General features: G+C 42.4%; 2 protein-coding genes across 4 annotated transcripts; one reads left to right on the top strand and one right to left on the bottom strand.

Moving 5' to 3' along the window:
* Window positions 1–17202, top strand: LOC106587298 (vacuolar protein sorting-associated protein 35). Of its 3 annotated transcripts, none has more exons than XM_014175555.2 (17): window positions 1–266; window positions 1265–1363; window positions 1605–1701; window positions 1854–1977; window positions 2192–2374; window positions 2821–3040; window positions 5061–5144; window positions 5256–5365; window positions 5490–5586; window positions 5852–6000; window positions 9435–9642; window positions 12915–13070; window positions 13177–13299; window positions 14391–14570; window positions 14744–14983; window positions 15360–15503; window positions 16073–17202. In XM_014175555.2, the coding sequence occupies exons 1-17, from the start codon at window positions 264–266 to the stop codon at window positions 16250–16252; spliced, it is 2397 nt and encodes a 798-aa protein (XP_014031030.1). In that variant the 5' UTR covers window positions 1–263; the 3' UTR covers window positions 16253–17202. The 3 variants fall into 3 exon arrangements, with proteins under 3 accessions (XP_014031030.1, XP_014031031.1, XP_014031032.1); XM_014175556.3 differs by having other exon boundaries at window positions 14–266; window positions 1277–1363; XM_014175557.3 differs by having other exon boundaries at window positions 16–266; window positions 1280–1363.
* A 594-nt stretch (window positions 17203–17796) lies between these two features.
* On the bottom strand, window positions 17797–20000 carry LOC106587300 (histamine H3 receptor-like). Its single transcript, XM_014175559.3, has 3 exons — window positions 19448–20000; window positions 19075–19241; window positions 17797–18893 (listed from the first exon to the last, which is right to left on the bottom strand). The coding sequence occupies exons 1-3, from the start codon at window positions 19773–19775 to the stop codon at window positions 17997–17999; spliced, it is 1392 nt and encodes a 463-aa protein (XP_014031034.1). The 5' UTR covers window positions 19776–20000; the 3' UTR covers window positions 17797–17996.
* Window positions 20001–22357: the final 2357 nt, after the last annotated feature.

Raw genomic sequence — 22357 nt, 5'->3', positions numbered from 1 at the left:
CGCCCATGTATACAATTTATCTTCTTAAAAGCTGATTATAAACCTAATCCTAACCTCAACCACAGTCAATGCCTAACCCTATCTTTAAATTAAGACCAAAAAGAAAATTGTTGTTTTCATAATTTTTTTACGACATAGACAATTTTGACTTTGTATCTGTGGTAACTTGTCGAAACTGGGTAGCTGGTGGATCGGTAGCAGTCACATGACTGGGAAACGATTTCAGGGTTAGCTACCAGTTTGCTGATACAAACTTGATAATCATGGTAAGTGAAAATGCAAGAATAGCTACACTTTACACTTGTGATTATTATCCATCCTAACCTCCTATGTGAGTCATTCATTTTCGGTATTGTTTTTTTGTTATTGCTGTATGGCTGAGACTGAGACTCGAAAACAGACTCAAATTGTGGGTGGTGCTAGTTAGCTACGGCCTAGTTAAAAGCCAGATAGCTACCTGCTAGCTAGTAGTTGGCTAAGGCTGTAGGCTAACTGTCAACCTATTTCATTTTTTTGAAGAATCGACCCGATTCATTAATGTCTAGCAACTCTTATGGTCGATTTGTTTAATCTCTTACTTTTAAGACACGAATTTCACAAAGTCAAAGGAGTGCAGTTTGTTAGCTAGTATTTTCATGAAATGTCTAGACGCGTTAGCTAGTTAGCTATCTAGCTAACTAACGTAGCTAGTAATGATCAAAGAGAATATCGATATAACTTAGTATATGTAACTAACTAGCTAAACTCGATTGGTTATCCGTGACAGAGAGGTCCAAATATACAAACCTGGCCACCACAACTAACGTTAGCTATCTAGTTCAATAACGAAGGTTCGCCAACAGCTGTCAGTCATTGATCATTCATTCTGGTGATGCTAGAAATGAACATGGTTAGTGTGAACAGTGCATACGAATCAGTAGCTAACCACTTGATGATAGTCCGGTGACTCAGTGCTAGCTTGCAGTCTACACCTATTACACTCTTGATGAGGCATGTGACATTTTCTTCACCATTTCTAATCTTAGGCCATCCAGAGGGCTGACATTAGGATAACTATGAATTAGCTAACTCGATGTTTATGTTGGCCAGTACAGTACCACCAATAATTTAATTATTTTTCTGTGGGCATAGCCAGTTTACTGAGCATCTGAATCAATGTCATGTCTCAGCTCCCTGTAACTGTGAACCACTGTAGCTATAATGGTGGAGTATGTCAGAGTAACATGCATGGCATTCCTCTGAGCTTCTGTGTGCTGTCTTTCAGCCTACCACACAGCAGTCACCCCAGGACGAGCAGGAAAAGCTACTTGATGAAGCTGTGCAGGCTGTCAAGGTCCAGTCATTTCAGATGAAGCGTTGCTTGGTAAGATCTGCCTATTTCCTCCTGTGCGGGTCCCTTTTGATTTCCTTCTCTTTTCTGTTAACAATATAGCAAATATGTATTGTGTTCTCTGACCCTCATCAGTGTATGAGAGAGACAGTGTTTCCGAGCCACAAGTTACATTACAGCATATTGTGGAGCAGTGTTTCAGATATTAAACTAACTGTACTGTATACTAATTGACTTGTTACTTGACTTGTTTGATTGACACTTCCATCTGTAGGACAAGAACAAGCTGATGGATGCATTGAAACATGCATCTAACATGCTGGGTGAACTCAGGACCTCCATGTTATCGCCAAAGAGCTACTATGAACTCTGTATCCTTTACCTGCTGCAACCTATGGATCTCTGGCCTAGACATTTAAAAAAAAAATGCACTCCTCATTCTCCAGATCATTTGACTGTTCTAGGCAAGTCCATGTTTGGTGTTGTTTACAATTGTGCTATGAGTCCCTAATTCTGAGTGCAGACATGGCTATCTCTGATGAGCTCCACTACCTGGAGGTGTACCTGACAGATGAGTTTGCCAAAGGCAGGAAGGTGGCTGACCTCTATGAGCTGGTACAATATGCAGGGAACATCATCCCCAGACTGTGAGTACTCAAGCATCCTAATGATCGTTTCAGATGGTGAATAAGTGTAAATGGAAAGCTGCACATGTTCTCTTGGACTAGCCTACTTGTACATGTGATCAATCATGTGACAACAATGCCCTCTTTAGGCGGTGCGAACCAGATGAAGGAGCTTGACCCTAGAGGTATAGGAAACAGAACAAGTAATGACCCCCCCCCCTCTCCTCTCTCCCAGTTACCTGCTGATCACTGTGGGGGTGGTGTATGTCCGCTCCTTCCCTCAGTCGCGTAAGGACATCCTGAAGGACCTGGTGGAGATGTGTCGGGGGGTGCAGCACCCGCTGAGAGGCCTGTTCCTCAGAAACTACCTGCTGCAGTGCACCCGCAACATCTTGCCTGACGACGGGGAGCAGCTAGAGTAAGAACATAGGGAGAATCTCAATTGCATAACCCTTGCGTCCTCTCGCCTCGCCACCTTCACAAAACCCTTTGGAGGGAGGGACCTCTGGTTTTCTCATCCAATGGGTTTTGAGAAGGAGGTGAGGAAAAAGAGGACGCAATTGAGATTCTCTGTCTCTCCTCACTGGGCTCCCCCCCCTGAGCTGCCCCTCACTCATTCTCATCGACCGATTCCCACTCGCAATCCAGGCCTCAGTGTGTTAATCAGACCTTCTCATTACGTTGTGTCCGTCCTCTGATTGAAAGAGATTTGAGCTCATTGTTTAGCAATCATCCCAGAAGGTTTAAATGTGACCGTAGAGTTATTGATTTAATGAAAAGGCTTCCTTTTGATAAACTTCCTTTTGATATATCTTACTCCAGTTAACGAGGCAGAACCTTTGGTCCTCGTCTCTGTCTTTCCAGGGGGGAGGATGCGATGACGGGAGACATTAACGACTCCATTGACTTTGTGCTGCTGAATTTTGCTGAGATGAATAAGCTGTGGGTGCGCATGCAGCACCAGGGCCACAGCCGAGACAGGGAGAAGAGGGAGAAGGAGAGGCAGGAGCTGCGCATCCTGGTTGGGACCAACCTGGTTCGACTCAGCCAGCTGGAGGGGGTCAACGTGGAAAAGTATAAACAGGTTTGTGTTTACATGTCTGCCTATATATAGCGATGTCTAGAGCTGCACATTTGCATGTACAATGGAACACTTGACATTAATCTGAATGCTAATGTATGATTCATCTGAAACTGACTTGAAGACTGTGTAGTTACTATGAATCAGTATGCTTTTTTATTTGCCACTTTTCAGATATTGGCTTGGAAATGAATTCATGTACTTGAATTGAGAGAATCATGCCATGCAGAGGAGCATAGGAACACATCATGTACTGTTCTAGAATAAAGAGCACCTGTAGAAATATGTAGGGTTTAGCCTTTGTCGTTTGTCTATCTGAGGGCGTGGAGACGAGAAGATGATCCTTGTCAAGCTCCAAGAGGGGTTCTTAACTCTTGGGGCTAGGGGGCAGTATTTTCACGGCCGGATGAAAAACGTACCCAATTTAAACTGGTTACTACTCTTGCCCAGGAAATAGAATATGCACATTATTAGTAGATTTGGATAGAAACCACTCTGAAGTTTCTAAAACTGTTTGAATGGTGTCTGTGAGTATAACAGAACTCATATGGCAGGCAAAAACCTGAGAAAATTTCAACCAGGAAGTGTAAGGTCTGAGAACTGTAGTTCTACTTTTGAATCCCTAGAGAAACTACAAATACTTAGGGGTCACGTTGCACTTCCTAAGGCTTCCATTGGCTGTCAAAAGCCCTCCGAAAGTTGTTTCATACGTATCCAGTAACCGGGCAGAATATAGGAGCTCAGTTACTGAGTGGACTGCTGGAGGACAAAGGGATTGGAAATGCATGGTCACGTGAGTGCGCCTTTCCTTATTTTTCTTCTGAAATTAATACGCTATTGTCCGGTTGGAATATTATCGCTTTTCTTACGAGAAAAATACCATAAAGATTGATTTTAAACAGCGTTTGACATGCTTCTAAGTACGGTAATGGAACATTTTGACTTTTCGTCTCTGGTTCCGCTCTCGCGCGTTATTCCTTTGGATAGTGCTCTAAACGCACAAACAAAACGGAGGTATTTGGACATAAATATGGATTATTTGGAACAAAAACAACATTTATTGTGGAAGTAGCAGTCCTGGGAGTGCATTCTGACGAAGATCAGCAAAGGTAATACAATATTTCTAATACTAATTCTGAATTTATGTTGCCCCGAACTTGGCGGGTGTCTGAATAGCTAGCCGTGATGGCTGAGCTATGTACTCAGAATATTGAAAAATGTGCTTTCTCCGTAAAGCTATTTTAAAATCTGACTCAGACTACTCCTGGATGCAAACGCTATCTATAATTCTTAAAATAATTATGTATTTTGACAACGTTTATGATGAGTATCTCTGTAATATTTGTGCTCATTCACCGGTAGTTCTGGAGGCTAAACATTTTCTGAACGTCACGCGCCAATGTAAAATGCTGTTTTTGGATATAAATATGAACTTTATCGAACAAAACATACATGTATTGTATAACAATGTCCTAGGAGTGTCATCTGATGAAGATCATCAAAGGTTAGTGCTGCATTTAGCTGTGTTTTGGGTTTTATTGACATATATGCTTGCTTGGAAAATGGCTGTGTGATTATTTTTGTCTATGTAGTCTCCTAACATAATCTAATGTTTTGCTTTCGCTGTAAAGCCTTTTTGAAATCGGACAACGTGGTTACATCAAGGAGAAGTGTATCTTTAAAATGGTGTAAAATAGTCGTATATTTGAGAAATTGAAATTATTCGATTTTTGCTGTTTTGAATTTCGCGCCATGCTATCTTGTCAAGCAATCCCGTTAACGGGATCCTATCTCAAAAGGGTCCCCAACAGGTTAACCCTGAGCACCTCTTGATGTTTTATTTCTGCTATTATATCTACTTTACCTTAGAAATTATGTTTGGCAAAGAGGGATGCAGCATTGGATAAAATATTACGTTGAATATGTGTTACAACGTGCAGAAAATAAACAAATACTTAAGTCCCTTATATCTAGAGAGGATGCCCATTGTGTTACATTGTATTTGGGTTATTTCTCTCCCCAGATTGTGCTGTCCGGTGTCCTAGAACAGGTGGTAAACTGCAGAGATTCCCTGGCTCAAGAATATCTCATGGAGTGCATCATTCAGGTAACTACTGTTTCCAGTTTGTCATTGTGTCAAGGTCTGTAGTAGGAAATGCATACGCAGGAACTATTACTGATTCATCACATATGGCCTGGCTCTCCTCTTCTATAACAGGTTTTCCCTGATGAGTTCCACCTTCAGACACTGAACCTATTCCTTCGTTCCTGTGCCGACCTGCATCAGCACGTCAATGTCAAAAACATCATCATCGCTCTCATTGACAGGTGATGTAAACTCTGCTACATATGATTTCAGTTCAAGCAGTACACTACACACATGATTGCAATTTTCCAATTTCCTTGGTATTGTATTGAAACCCACTGACGTGATTTATCTTCTCTGTTTTAGACTGGCTTTGTTTGCTCACCGAGAAGATGGACCTGGAATCCCTGCTGAAATCAAATTGTTTGATATTTTCTCCCAACAAGTAGCCACAGTTATACAGGCAAGCGATGGAGAAAGGTTTTATTCTATAATTCTTTTTCCTCTCTTGGCAGTTCATTTTCCCATTGATTTGGTCGTTAGAAATTCCCCTGCAGATATTGATATCTCTCGCTCCATTGACAAATTCAGGCACAAAATTGAGATCTAGTTTTTCTCTCATTGACTCAATCTCATGACCTTGATATATGCTTAAGTTTAAGTAATTAAACTGAAGTAGGCTACATTATATGTTATTACATATTTTGTATTTCATGTTTTCCCTCCAGTCCCGCCAGGACATGCCTTCGGAGGATGTGGTCTCACTACAGGTGTCCCTCATCAACCTGGCAATGAAGTGCTACCCTGACCGGGTGGACTATGTGGACAAGGTGTTGGAGAGCACAGTGGAGATCTTCAATAAGCTCAACCTGGAGCAGTAAGAGCACTACCATGTCCCTGTCTCAGTGTTACATAGTTGATCATCAGGATAGTTCTGCTTCTCCTTTGTTTGGTAGAGGAATTCATCAGACCAAAGATATACGTTAATGGAAATTAAAATGAAATTATATTAGCAGGGTTTGCGTAACGCAGGAAAAAAAAGATTTCTTATGCGTTTTATCTTGCTGCGTTTTATAAACGCAGATCTAAAATGCTACTTATTGTAATTTCAGCTCGTCATCAGACTAATTTTGTATGTTAGTTGCACTTCTCCACTTTGACTATTCATGAATGGGCATTCTGGCAGCAGACAGGGCTCTGACTGATGTGTAGCTACAGTTGAAGTCAGAAGTTTACATACACTTAGGCTTGAGTCATTGAAACTCGTTTTTCAATCACTCCACAAATTTCTTGTTAACAAACTATAGTTGTGGTAAGTCGGTTAAGACATCTACGTTGTGCATGACACAAGTACATTTTTCAACAATTGTTTACAGACAGATTATTTCACTTAGAATTCACTGTATCACAATTCCAGTGGGTCAGAAGTTTACATACACTAAGTTGACTGTGCCTTTAATCAGCTTGGAAAATTCCAGAAAATGTCATGGCTTTAGAAGCTTCTGATAGGCTAATTGACATCATTTGAGTCAATTGGAGGTGACATCATGGGAAAATCAAAAGAAATCAGGCAAGACCTCAGAAAAAGAATTGTAGACCTCCAGAAGTCTGGCTCATCCTTGGGAGCAATTTCCAAACGCCTGAAGGTACCACGTTCGACTGTACAAACAATAGTACGCAAGTATGAACAACACCATGTGACCACGCAGCCGTCATACCGCTCAGGAAGGAGACGCGTTCTGTCTCCTAGAGATGAACGTACTTTGGTGCGAAAAGTGCAAATCAATCACAGAACAACAGCAAAGGACCTTGTGAAGATGTTGGCAGAACAGGTACAAATGTATCTATATCCACAGTAAAGCAAAAAGCAAGGAAGAAGCCACTGCTCCAAAACCGCCATAAAGAAATCCAGACTATGGTTTTCAACTGCACATGGGGATAAAGATCGTACTTTTTGGAAAAATGTCCTCTGGTCTGATGAAACAAAAATAGAACTGTTTGGCCATAATGATCATCGTTATGTTTGGAGGAAAAAGGGGGAGGCCTGCAAGCCGAAGAACACCATCCTCACCGAAAAGCACGAGGGTGGCAGCATCATGTTGTGGGGGTGCTTTGCTGCAGGAGGGACTGGTGCACTTCACAAAATAGATGGCATGAGGAAGGAAAATTGTGTGGATGTATTGAAGCAACTCAAGACATCAGTAAGGAAGTGAAAGCTTGGTCGCAAATGGGTCTTCCAAATGTACAATGACCTCACGCATACTTCCAAAATGGTGGTAAAATGGCTTAAGGACAACAAAGTCAAGGTATTGGAGTGGCCGTCACAAAGCCCTGATCTCAATCCTATAGAAAATGTGTGGGCAGAACTGAAAAAGTGTGTGCGAGCAAGGAGGCCTTCAAACCTGACTCAGTTACTCCAGCTTTGTCAGGAGGAATGGGCCAAAATTCACCCAACTTATTGTGGGAAGCTTGTGGAAGGCTACCTGAAACATTTGACCCAAGTTAAATAATTTAAAGGCAATGCTACCAAATACTAATTGAGTGTATGTAAACTTCTGACCCACTGGGAATGTGATGAAAGAAATAAAAGGTGAAATAAATAATTCTCTCTACTATTATTTTGACATTTAACGTTCTTAAAATAAAGTGGTGATCCTAACTGACCTAAGACAGGGAATTTTTACTAGGATTAAATGTCAGGAATTGTGAAACTGTGTTTAAATGTATTTGGATAAGTTGTATGTAAACCTCTGACTTCAACTGGACCTTTCTCAGTGTAGCCTACTTTTCTACGATAAACATTAGATATGTGATGGCCATGCATGGTTTTTGCAAAAAATACCTTGCTTTTTTACACCAAATAGTGTTCCACTTCTGTTGTCTGATGAAAATGAAGCTATTTTCTGCCAAATATGTTGCACTAATGTAGTATCTGTGAAGGAAAACAATAGTTGCACACCCCTGATCACTCTATTGAAGCAAAAAATGACTGTTGACTTTCAATATAAATCACCTGTGATTTATTTTTTTGTTCATGGTCTGCGTTTTGAAAATGCAGATTTCTGAACTCTAATGCGACTCCTGATTAGTTTACTATAGCCTACTCCTATGAGTCCGAGGCTTTTTGGAAGTACTAAAGCTTTCACATTTCTACCTATTATGTAGTATCTTGCACAGTGGCGATTTTAGCATGTGAATCTTGGTGGGGCAAAAAAAAAAATATGTGAAGCCACTAAACAATACATGAATTGCGCTATAACGGTGACAAACGGTGCCCACAAACTGTTAGCGCCTACATCAAGCTGTCCCAACACCTTACCACTGCTACACCTGGCTTTTTTGTTTAAAAGAAAATTGCCCCTTTTCTCCCCAATTTCGTGCTATCTAATTGGTAGTTACAGTCTTGTCTCATCACTGCAACTCCCGTACGCACTCTGGAGAGGCGAAGGTCGAGAGCCGTGCGTCCCCCGAAACACAACCCAACCAAGCCGCACTGCTTCTTGACACAATGCCCGCTTAACTCGGAAGCCAGTCACACCAATGTGTCGGAGGAAACACCGTACACCTGGCAACCGTGTCTGCGTGCATGCGCCCGACCCGCCACAGGAGTCACTAGAGCACGATGGGACAAGAACATCCCTGCCGGCCAAACCCTCCCTTTACCTGGGGTGCGAACTCGGGGGGGGAAAAAAACACACAGCCACGCCATTGAATAGCAGGCTAGTGGTTGCTTTGCAATGCTTGCAGTTAGCCACTGATTCCTTACAAACCACTCATTGTTGAATTTGCGATTTCCAACTTTATGGCTGATGAGCACCGATACATTCTATCTATAATTTATCTTCATTATTTCTACTCATATGACAAGGATTAAAAATGATTTGCCAGTAGATTGTCGACTTGATTCATGATGACTGCTAGCAAATACTTTGAAGTAAGATGTTGACATGATCAGTCCAATCAAAGCTACAGTACATATAACGTCATTTGACGTCATTTTATCTGTGGCCAATGACCTTGAGCCTTCTTGGAAGGGCACTTGTAATATAACTCTATGGCAAGACCCAAAGGTCTGACATTTTGGATGTCTACCCTTACTAAGGAATTAAACTTGGCGATTATGTAGTGTCCCCATGAGTGACAGAACACTGAGCCAATCACGGCGCAATGCTCCTATTTTCTGCTGGCTTGCCCCACCACCACAGAAAGCACTGAGCTATTTCCCAATTTTCATAAATAGCTGACAAAGGAAACGGCTGTAGCTACTTCAGTATTTTCATTCTCAACTCTATTGTCTCCCCCCTTTCAAAGCATTGCAACCAGTAGCGCGGTCTCGAAAGAGTTGACTAGGCTGCTGAAGATCCCAGTGGACACCTACAACAACATTCTGACTGTTCTGCAGCTCAAGCACTTCCCTCCACTCTTCGAGTACTTTGATTATGAGTCCCGCAAAAGCATGAGCTGTTACGTTCTGAGCAACACTCTGGACTACAACACCACCATTATATCCCAGGAGCAGGTCAGTACACACACACCAACGCACATGCACACATACAGTACCAGTCAAACGTTTGGACACACCTACTCATTCCAGGGTTTTTCTTTATTTTTACTATTTTCTACATTGTAGAATAATCGTGAAGACATCAGCTATGAAATAACAAATGGAACAATGTAGTAATGAAAAAAAGTATAAAACGAATCAAAATATATTTTATATTTGAGATTCTTCAAAGTAGCCACTCTTTGCCTTGATGACAGCTTTGCATAATTTTGGCATTCTCTCAACCAGCTTCATGAGGAATGCTTTTCCAACAGTCCAACAAGGAGTTCCCACTTATGCTGAGCACTTGTTGGCTGCTTTTCCTTCACTCTGCGGTCCAACTCATCCCAAACCATCTTAATTGGGTTGAGGTTAGGTGATTGTGGGGGCCAGATCATCTGATGCAGCACTCCATCACTCTCCTTCTTGGTCAAATAGCCCTTACGCAGCCAGGAGGTGTGTGTTGGGTCATTGTCCTGTTGAAAAACAAATGATAGTCCCACTAAGCGCAAACCAGATAGGATGGCGTATCACTGCAGAATGCTGTGGTAGCCATGCTGGTGAAGTGTGCCTTAAATTCTAAATAAATCACTGACAGCATCACCAGCAAAGCAGCATCACACCACCACCTCCATGCTTCACGGTGGGAACCACACATGCGGAGATAATCCGTTCACCTACTCTGCGTCTCTCAAAAACACGGCCGTTGGAACCAAAAATCTCAAATTTGGACTCATCAGCCCATAGACAGATTTCCACCGGTCTAATGTCCATTGCTTGTGTTTCTTGGCCCAAGTAAGTCTCTTCTTCTTATTGGTGTGCTTTAGTAGTGGTTTATTTTCAGCAATTCGACCATGAGGCCTGATTCACGCAGTCTCCTCTGAACTTTTACCAAATAGCCCTATCTTCTTCTGTATATCACCCCTACCTTGTCACAACACTACTGATTGGCTCAAATGCATTAATTTGTGGAATTTCTTTCCTTCTTAACTTTTAACAAGGCACACCTGTTAATTGAAATGCATTCCAAGTAAGAACCTCATGAAGCTGGTTGAGAAAATGCCAAGAGTGTGCAAAGCTGTCAAGGCAAAGGGTGGCTACTTTGAAGAATCTCATCTAAGTATATTTTTCTATTTGTTTAACACTTTCTTTGTTTGCTACATGATTCCATATGTGTTATTTCATAGTTTTGATGTATTCACTATTATTCTACAATGTAGAAAAGAATACAAAAAAAAAAAAACCTTGATTGAGTAGGTGTGTCCAAACTTTTGACCGGTATTGTACACACAAACACATAATGACATGTGCTACTTACTTATATTCTTGCACATTGAGCTGTGTTCTTTCTCATACGTTTTCTTGTTGTTGGGCTCTTTTCACCTTACTTTGTTTAGGTAAGCATGAACAAAAGGCTCTTTGTATTGTATACTTCCATGCAGTCTGGCTACTTATTTTCATCAATTCTCTTCAAGATATTGGCTGTTATAAAGTCATAATAACCTTTTCTAACTTTTCAAGTTGGAAAAGGTCAGTGTGAACAATGATTCAGAGCACCAGTCTTTTCTAAGAGAGCTCTTAGTGGAACTCCAGGAGAACATTGATTTCCCAGTAATGCCATAAGAGGCCTTTTTTAAAAGCCTTTCCCCCTCTAACTTATATAACTATCTTCACCCCCATACCTTTTTGACCACGATATAACTTCTATTCTATTACAATATACTTGCAGTCTGTCGATTTTTGTTGCCGCTATTAGCCCTTTCCAGTCTGCTCAAGAAAGCTTATTGATGATACAGTGCCTTCAAAGTATTTACACCCCTTTTTACACATTTTGGTATGTTACAAAGTGGGATTTATTTATTTAATGGTATTTTGTCAACAGTCCACACAATACTCTGTAATGTCAATGTGTAAAGGTGAAATTTGTAAAAGAAAAATTAAACACTCATTTCTTGATTACGTAAGTATTCAACCCCCTGAGTCAATACATTTTAGAATCACCTTTGGCAGCGATTACAGCTGTGAGCGTTTTGGGGAAAGTATCTAAGAGCTTTGCATACCTGGATTTAACCGTATTTGCCATTTATTTATTTATTTATTTATATATATATATATATATATATATATATATAAAACCATTTTTATATAAATTAATTTTACAGTTCTTCAAGCTCTGTCAAGTTGGTTGTTGATCATTGCTAGACAGTCATTTTCAAGTCTTGCCATAGAGTTTCGAACCAATTTGGCAAAACTGTAACTAGGCCACTCTTCTTGGTAAGCAACTCCAGTGTAGATTTGGCCATGGGTTTTTAGGTTATTTTCCTAAAGGTGAATTTTTCTCCCAGTGTCTGTCAGACTGAACCAGATTATCCTCTAGGATTTTGCCTGTGCTTGGCTCTATTATGTTATTTAAAAAAAATCCTAAATAACTTCCTAGTCCGTTCGTTCTGATGACAAGCATACCCATAACATGATGCAGCCTCCACCATGCTTGAAAATGTGAAGAATGGTACTCAGTGATGTGTTGTGTTGCATTTGCCACAAACATAACGCTTTGTATTCAGGACTAAAAGTGCATTTCTTTGCCACATTTTTAGCAGGATTACTTTAGTGCCTTATTGCAAACAGAATGCATGTTTTGGAATATTTGTATTCTGTACAGGCTTCCTTCTTTTCACTCTGTCATATAGATTAGTATTCTGGAGTAACTACAATGTTGTTGATCCATCCTCAGTTTTCTCCTATCACAGCAATTAAACTAACTGTTTTAAAGTCACCATTGGTCTCATGGTGAAATCCCTGAGCGGTTTCCTTATTTTCCGGCAACTGAGTTAGAAAGGACGCCTGTATCTTTGTAGTGACTGGGTGCATTGATACACTATCCAAATGTAATTGATAACTTCACTCTGCTCAAAGGGATATTCAGTGTCTGCTTTTTTAAAAAACTTTCAGTCCATGGAACTTATGTCACTTGTTAAGCACAGTTTTCCTCCTGTACTAACTCAGTCTTGACATAACAAAGGAGTTGAATACTTATTGACTCAAGACAGTTCAACTTTTTTTTTTTTTTTTAATCTAAAAACAAAAGTACACTTTACATTATGGGGTATTGTGACACAATCTCAATTTTATCACTTTTTATTTCAGGCTGTAACAACAATATGTGGAAAAAGTCAAGGTGTGTGAATACTTTCTGAAAGCACTGTAAATATCTCACTGCTGAAGCAACACTTTCTCTCTCCCTCAAGGTGGATGCCATCCTGACCCTGGTGTCGACACTGATCCAGGACCAGCCAGACCAGCCCGCTGAAGACCCAGACCCAGAGGACTTTGCTGAGGAGCAGAGCCTTGTGGGTCGCTTCATTCATCTGCTGCTTTCCGATGACCCCGACCAACAGTATCTGGTAAGCTTTGCTTCCCATACAGTTGAATTCTGTCACAGTATCAATGTGTTTTCAGGAGATGTGTTTCATGGCATATGTTAATGGAGGGCTCCGTCATGTTCTTCAGATCCTGAATACAGCCAGGAAGCACTTTGGTGCTGGGGGCAACCAGAGGATTCGCTACACTCTTCCACCGCTGGTGTTTGCTGCCTATCAGCTGGCCTTCCGCTACAAAGAGAACTCTTCATCAGTACGTCACGTAACCGTTACCGTAACTATACTGAACAACAATATAAACCCAACGTGTAAAGCGTTGGTCCCATTTTTCATGAGCTGAAATGGAAGATCCCAGAAATGTTCCAAACACACAAAAAGTTTGTCTCTCAAGTGTGCACAAATTTGCACAAATTTGTTTACGTCCCTGTTAGTGATAATTTCTCCTTTGCCAAGATAATCCATCCACCTGACAGGTGTGAGATATAAAGAAGTTGATTAAACAGCGTGATCATTACAATAAAAGGTCACTCTAAAATGTGCAGTTTTGTCACACAATGCCATAGATGTTTTGAGGGAGCGTGCAATTGGCATGCTGACTGCAGGAATGTCCAACAGAGCTGTTGCTAGATAATTGAATGTTAATTTCTCTACTATTATTTACCTTTATTTAACTAGGCAAGTCAGTTAAGAACAAATTCTTATTTTCAATGACGGCCTAGGAACAGTGGGTTAACTGCCTTGTTCAGGGGCAGAACGACAGATTTGTACCTTGTCAGCTCGGGGCTTCGAACTTACAACCTTTCGGTTACTAGTCCAACACTCTAACCACTAGGCTACGCTGCCGCCGCGATGCCCCCAATGTTTTAGAGAATTTGGCAGTACATCCAACTGGCCTCACAACCGCAGACCATGTGTTACCACGCCAGCCCAGGACCTCCCCATCCGGCTTCTTCACCTGTGGGATCGTTGGGGAGGGGGGATGCTGAGGAGTATTTCTGTCTGTAATATAGCCTTTTTGTGGGGAAAAACTCATTCTGATTGGCTGGGCCTGGCTCCCCAGTGGGTGGACCTGGCTCCCAAGCCTCCCAGGCCTACCAATGGATGCTCCCCCTGCCCAGTCATGTGAAATCCATAGATTAGGGCCTCATTTATTTAAATTGACTGATTTCCTTCTATGAACTGTAACTCAGTAAAATCTTTGTAATTGTTGCGTTTTATATTTTTGTTCAGTATACATATATATATATATATATATATATTTTTTACGAAGTTATGAAGAGGATGATTTATGATAAACAGGAAGGTGGATTTTAACTGTTTCTCTTTGTTGAACACGTCCCACAGGATGATAAATGGGAGAAGAAGTGCCAGAAGATCTTCTCGTTTGCCCACCAAACCATCAGTGCTCTGATCAAGGCTGAGCTGGCTGAGCTGCCCCTCAGACTCTTCCTACAGGGGGCGCTGGCCGCAGGAGAGATTGGCTTCGAGAACCACGAGACTGTGGCCTACGAGTTTATGTCACAGGTACAAGGGACAAAATGGGTTGAGTGTTAAATATTGGAGGAAGGAGGTCACTGCCCCTCTTCGCCTTAGGTTTACTTGTGCCCTGTGTTGGCAGCATTGATCCACTGATTTCACAGTCGGGAATTGTTCTATATCTGAAACACAACACTGATGACTGCCCCCCCCCCTCACAGGCCTTCTCCCTGTATGAGGATGAGATCAGCGACTCCAAGGCTCAGCTAGCAGCCATCACGCTGATCATCGGCACGTTTGAGAGAACAAAATGCTTCAGCGAGGAGAACCACGAGCCTCTGAGGACGCAGTGTGCGCTCGCTGCCTCCAAACTGCTCAAGAAGCCAGACCAGTGTCGGGCCGTCAGCATCTGTGCACACCTCTTCTGGTCCGGACGCAACACTGAAAAGAATGGAGAGGAGGTGGGGGTTGTGATCAGAAAGAGGAGAAATATATAATTATTGTGTAAAATACAGTGCAGTTCTAAAGATGGTGTCACCATAGTAACAGGACAGGCAGTAACAGTCTAGTAACCAAGTATTGAGATTGATTGCCTTGCTTTGTCTTCTGCTCTGATGAGATGTAAAGAAAAAAAATAAGAAAATGACAAGCAGGGTGGTAATTCTAAGGTTCCTTGCGTATAATGACACATAATCAGAGTATTGAAGCGCAGGGAATGCAGTAAGACGTTCTCTTTGTTCTATATTTATATTCAGAGTTTCAACTTCCTCTTCATCACAGGTGGCGTGTGTGTGAATGTGTGGTAGAAGAGTTTTACACCACCGTCTTTGTCCTCAGATTCTTGACGGGAAGAGGGTGATGGAGTGCTTAAAGAAGGCCCTGAAAATCGCCAACCAGTGCATGGACCCATCACTGCAAGTGCAGCTCTTCATTGAGATCCTGAACAGATACGTCTGTTTCTACGAAAGAGAGAATGATGCGGTATGTGCGCTTTTCTTTTGTCCTCCTCGTCTATACTACCACGTCTATACTACCACTGACATGCTTTTTCAGAACCAGGCCTGCATTATGAAATCCTGACGTCTTTTCGACGCACTTCAAGTGCAGACGGTCACATTGAGCTGCCTGGAGTGAAGCCATCCAATCTCCCGTGTTCTGAGTTTATTGGAACAGTGTTGGGACTTGCTAGGACACCAAGGGGACACCCACTCTTTGGTGGTTATTTACCAGCGCAGCAAGGAGGGAAGGACAGGAGGCTACAGCTCACCTACCCACTCTCCCCAGACAGACGGGGTGTCTTACAGGGGGTTCTTCTTAACAGCTAGAGAGGGTACTAGGCCTCCAGGGACTGAGAACAGGGGCTCCATAGTCAGGACAATTTGAGACACTGACATCATTTCCCCCCCCTAAATCATTATATAACTTTTGTCTTATAACTGAGTATATTTCTGCATATCTACAGTAGGTAATACATACTTTTTTTTCTCTCACTAATTTCAACCTATTTGAAATGATTATTTGAAATCATGAGATGTCTTGATCCCCTGTAGGTGACGGTCCAGGTTCTGAACCAGCTGATCCAGAAGATCCGAGAGGACCTGCCAAACCTGGAGGCCAGCGAGGAGACGGAGCAGATCAACAAACACTTCCACAACACACTGGAGCACCTGCGTCTGCAGAGAGAGTCGCCGGAGGCCGAGGGGCCTGCTTATGAGGGCCTGGTGCTGTAGGGCTCACTACACTTAAAAATATCTATATATATTAACACACACAGACACACTCACACCAGGGTATTCCATCCATTGGGAAAAATGCCAACCCCACCAACAACACCTGCCTTCCATCTCTCTCTCTTTCTTTCTATCCTTTTCTCCTCTCACTTTATTTCATGTTACCATTTTTAGCATAAGGTGTTGCATTTACAGGTGTTGCTTTTGAGAATACATGGTGTACAGGCTGCAGTTTGCCTTGCACTTCCTGCGTGTTGTCATTCCATCATATTTGACCATTTCTGTTGTCCGTCGTCACCCTCAGAAGGCGATGATATAGCCAGTGGAAGCTCATGTTTAAACTTTGAACCCTACTCATCTCCTCTGTCTGTACGTCATCATGATTTCATGGTCATGCAAAAGAAAGAAATTGCCTGCTTTTATGTCGCGTCATTACTAGGTCGTACTGGGGGAGAGTTATCCCATTGACCTAACGCTGTGACCCAACAACCCCTTCTCCTCCACAGACTAACACCTGGGCAGTCGGCTGTAGATTTTCCTTTGCCCTCCTCTCTCCTCAACGGCTTCACTCATTTAGCTTGAGCTCTTCTTTTTTTTTGGTTGCGGCCTTACTTCTGTGGTTGGCAGCCATTTGTAGAGAGTTAAACGGCGTGTGTTGGTGCATGCTTTTGCATAGACCTGCTCTGGATATCTCAATGAGTGGTAGGAGGAACGGATGTGTATGATACCCCTTTGTCACTGGCGCTACTAAAGTGGCAGCTAACCTTTAATTTCTTAGATGTCCACATCGATTAAAAGATCTCTACTGGGGGTGGGTTCTATTCATCTCGTTGTCTTCTGGATTCTGAACCCTATCTATTGTATGTATGAGCTACTTGTAAATCAGCAAAAATAGAATAAATATCAATATCATGTCGTTTGCACAAATAAACAAATTGATATTAACCCTACATGTCTATAACTTGGTGTACTTCTTCTGTTATGCTGCAGGTATCTAGCCTCTGGTTTTGAATTAATACTGAGTTGGTGCACTGAAGTGCAAATGAGGGGAGAAACAACACGTTAGTGAATGGATTGACATTTGTTTACAGAATGGTCATCCTTTCATGAAAGACAAACAAGGTTATATTTTTAGAAACACTTTCGGTGTTTTCTACTATTTAGTTTGGTGTGGGTGGTCAAGGTTGTGTTGTGACTCATGCTTAACAAATGAGGTCCAATTCGCTATCTACTGACTACGGCTGTTATTCAGTTTTATTTCATCCGTCGCTAGGTGACTGTTCAATGGAGACAGTCTCTCGGTGGTCAAAGGAATAACAATCACAGCTGAAAACATTTTCTTTGCCATTTAGCGACACTTTGCTGCATATATAAAGGCTAACATACTGTATGTGGTACAAAAGGTTGTGTTTTTGCAAAAAGGTTTTGAACAATGTTGCCTGAAGTCTAAGGTAGATGCCAGGGTAATAAACATATTGGAGGTGAGCTTCTGCATGTATTTATTGTTCAACAGAAAACAGACATTACATTTGTTGTAACGATAACTAATACTGTGTAAGATCTGCAAACAACCACATGCTACACAGAAATACAAAACAATATTCATGGTGACCATCTGTACCCAGTGTTGTGCAACACTCATACGACTTGTCCACCTACACTGATATCATGAGACAACTGATTTTAAAAAATAAATAAAAACTGTCAGAAGAAGGCCATAGTTGTCAGTGCAATTTGGTCATGCTTAATACATTTGTTCCATATACTGTGGCTGAATTTTAATCTTGGTGGTACAAAGCAGTTTTCTGAAAGCCTTTCTGAAGCTGGTATGACACAGCGGGTAAAGGACAGGGTTGATGGAGGAGTTGACCCACAGTAGCCAGAAGGAGATTTCATACAGGTAGTGCTGGACACATTGGGCATGGCACGCTGCACGGATGATCATTAACAGTGTGTAGGGAGCCCAGCACAGGCCAAACACACACACAATCACTGCCAGGGACTTGGCAACCTTCTTGTCCTTTGAGAGGCGAAAACGACTGGCAGCTACTTCAGATCGGCTGCACTGTTTACTGAACGAGTGCTCCGCTGACTGGAACCGCGTCCTCCTGGAATGCTGGACCACATCGCCCACTTGCAGTGGAGGAAGGTCCAGAATCGTGCCATCCTTACTTGTCTCATGGTTGCTGTTCCCAGTTACTGCTGACACTTTAGCAGTAGATAGAATACCTCCTAACCTGGCAGCATTGTCTGGGATCCTTTGGGCTTCACCTTCCACTGGTCTGACGAAGAATACATGCTGAACTCCAGCTTTGAGGGCCTCCATCTCACAGTCCCCAGGCCCCTCGACAGGCTGCTCATCTCTCACCTGGTTCCGCCTCCTGATGTTGATGTAGATGCTGATATTGAAGTACATGACAGTAACAAAGGGGGTGAAAAACTCTACAGTGGATGCTGTCATCAAGAAATACCAGTTGAAGTAAAACTCAGCGTGGCACTCTTTGTCGGGCACCACGCTACTACCAGCAATGTACTCCCAGATAATGATCGCTGGCCCATAGAGTAGGAAAGCAGCCAGCCACACACTCATCATCTTCAGAACAGCCTCCCGGGTCACACCTTTCTGACACCTGTAGCTCACCTGATACAGAAAGAAAGGAATGGTGGCATTATTGAAATGGAGTGTACACACGGTTCTTGGTGCACTAAAGAAAACCTTTCAATTAGAATTTTTGATATTTCATTACTTCCATATCACTAGCAGACAGTTGAAAATGAAACCCGCTGCAGGAAAGGATAATCATGCGTAAATGTTTTCTCACCGCTTGTGTGACAGATATAAATCTGTCGAAGCTGATCAGGACGATGTTGAACACTGATGCAGTGCATAAAGTATAGTCCACCACCAGCCATATCTTGCAAAGACCTCGTCCGAGTCTCCACTCGCCGGTAATGACATAGGGGATATAAACCGGAATACAAAAACCTCCTGCGGATGGGATGGAACACACATTTTACGCACGACTATTAAGCAAGCATTTGAAACGCGGTTTCAAATATTTTGGCAATATAGAACAGTACAGAGAGAAAATATGTATGGGTAGCAGTAGCTTATGAATCATGCACAACAGTATGTATACCTTTACAACAATGGCACACAATGCACTTGCTCACACAATACATTTACGCACTCACCAACGAGTAAATCGGCTATGGCCAAATTCAAAAAGAAAAAGTTCCCTTGAGTTCGCAAACTTTTCTCCACCGCAAAGGCTAGTATTACAAGCGCGTTGCCTAGCACAGTGGCGAAGACAAGAAGCGTCATGAGCACAGCCAAGAACACGGAGGTAGACGGAGAGAATTGTCCATAATGCGAACGCGAGTTCCCAGGCATCTCCATATCACCAAGCGCCGTGGCGTTTCCCTGGGTAACCACAGACCAGTTGAGCATCTCATTCGATTTCCAATGCGAAGTGACGGCCATGGAAGTTCCAGCACCCAGCAATAAAGATTCGGGTTGCATTGTCCCTACTTTTATTTTTTCAGATTAGTTTAACCAGCCAACTTCAATAGCATGTTAAAGCTGACATGCCATGGGGTTCGTGTGAAGACTGAAAACGAGGAGGAAGATGCCGTTTTTATAGGCTGCAGCCTACATAAAACGAGAGCTGCGTTTTTATTGGTTGTTTTGCAGTGCTTGTGAGAACTGAAAAAACTGGACATATGATTCCTATCTCCTATGTCTGTTTGATCAGATAGTATATAAAGACAGTGAAATAAAGATTAGAATAGTTCATTCCTTAAACCACATTTGAAGGCTAATGGGTGTTCTGTATTTCTTTCTAAACATAATTTTAGCTGTTAGAAAATATGAATTTCCAAGGCAAAAATAAATTATAATGTAATGTCTGAAAGGTATTCTCATCTAATTTCATATTAATATTAACATTGTGGCTGGCTTTGCAAAGTTGTGTCAAATACTAATTCTATACTAAACAAAAGTATAAACACAACATGCAACAACTTCAAAGATTTTACTCAGTTACAGTTCATAAGGAAATCGTCTATGGATTTCACATGACTAGGAATAGAGACGTGCATCTGTTGGTCACAGATACCTTAATAAAGGTAAATCAAATCAAATCGTATTTGTCACATGCGCGGAATACAACAGGTGTAGACCTTACTGTGAAATGCTTACTTCCAAGCCTTTAACCAACAATGCAGTTTTAAGAAAATCCCTAAAAAAGCAAGATAAGAATAACAAATAATTAAAAAGCAACAGTATATAACAATAGCGGGGCTATATACAGTGGGTACCAGTACAGACTCAATGTGTCAATGTCCGAGGGGCACTGGTGTCAAGGTAATTGAGGTAATTATGTACATGTAGGTAGAGTTTGCCGTGCGGTAGCAGAGAGAACAGTCTATGACTAGGGTGGCTGGAGTCTTTGACAATTTTTAGGGCCTTCCTCTGACACCGCCTGGTATAGAGGTCCTAGATGGCAGGAAGCTTGGCCCCAGTGACGATCTGGGCCATACGCACTACCCTTTGTAGTGCCTTGCGGTTGGAGGCCGAGCAGTTGCCATACCAACCCGTCAGGATGCTCTCAATGGTGCAGCTGTAAAACCTTTTGAGGATCTGACGACCCATGCCAAATCTTTTCAGTCTCCAGTTTTGTTGTGCCCTCTTCACAACTGTCTTGGTGTGCTTGGACCATGTTAGTTTGTTGGTGATGTGGACACCAAGGAACTTGAAGCTCTCAACCTGCTCCACACATCCACGTCTGCAGAGGGAGCGTGTTTAGTCCCAGGTTCCTGTAGCTTCAGTGATGAGCTTTGAGGGCATTGATGGTGTTGAACGCTGAGGCTGTAGTCAATAAATAGCAATCTCACACGGTCAGGTGTCTTCTTTCTGCCTCTAGGCTGTCGCGAAAGGGCAGTGTGGAGTGCAATAGAGATTGCATCATCTGTGGATCTGTTGGTGCGGTATGCAAATTGGAGTAGGTCTAGGGTTTCTGGGATAATGGTGTTGTGAGCCATGACCAGCCTTTCAAAGCATTTCATGGCTACAGACGTGAGTGCTACGGGTCGGTAGTCATTTAGGCAGATTACCTTAGTGTTCTTAGGTACAGGGACTATGGTGGTCTGCTTGAAACATGTTGGTATAACAGACTCAGACAGGGAGAGGTTGAAAATGTCAGTGAAGACACTTGCCAGTTGGTCAGCGCATGCTCGGAGTACATGTCCTGGTAATCCATCTGATCCTGTGAATGTTGACCTGTTTAAAGGTCTTACTCATATCGGCTGTGGAGAACGTGATCACACAGTTGTCCGGAACAGCTGATGCTCTCATGCATGTTTCAGTGTTTCTTGCCTCAAAGCGAGCATGGACGTTATTTAGCTTGTCTGGTTGGCTCGTGTCATTGGGCAGCTCTCGGCTGCTCTTCCCTTTGTTGTCTGTAATAGTTTGCAAGTCCTGCCACATCCGACGAGCGTTGGCGCCGGTGTAGTACGATTCGATCTTAGTCCTGTATTGATGCTTTGCCTATTTGATGGTTCGTCGGAGGGCATAGCGGGATTTCTTATAAGCTTCCGGGTTAGAGTCCCGCTCCTTGAAAGCGGCAGCTCTACCCTTTAGCTCAGTGCGAATGTTGCCTGTAATCCATGGCCTCTGGTTTGGGTATGTACGTACAGTCACTGTGGGGACGACGTCCTCAATGCACTTATTGGTAAAGCCAGTGACTGATGTGGCGTACTCCTCAATGCCATCGGAAGAATCCCAGAACATATTCCAGTCTGCTAGCAAAACAGTCCTGTAGTTTAGCATCTGCTTCATCTGACCACTTATTTATAGACCAAGTCACTGGTGCTTCCTGTGGTAGGGGCGTGGATCAGAAAACCAGTCAGTATCTGGTGTGACCACCATTTGCCTCTTGCAGCATGACATTTCCTTCGCATAGAGTTGATCAGGCTGTTGATTGTGACCTGTGGAATGTTGTGCCACTCCTCTTCAATGTCTGTGCGAAGTTTCTGGATATTGGCAGGAACTGGAACTTGCTGTGGTACATGTCGATCCAGAGCATCCCAAACATGCTAAATGTG

The sequence above is a fragment of the Salmo salar genome, chromosome 26, assembly GCF_965601325.2.
Source record: "Salmo salar chromosome 26, fSalSal1, whole genome shotgun sequence".
NCBI lineage: Eukaryota > Metazoa > Chordata > Actinopteri > Salmoniformes > Salmonidae > Salmo > Salmo salar.
This window is presented reverse-complemented; position numbering and strand designations above follow the sequence as displayed.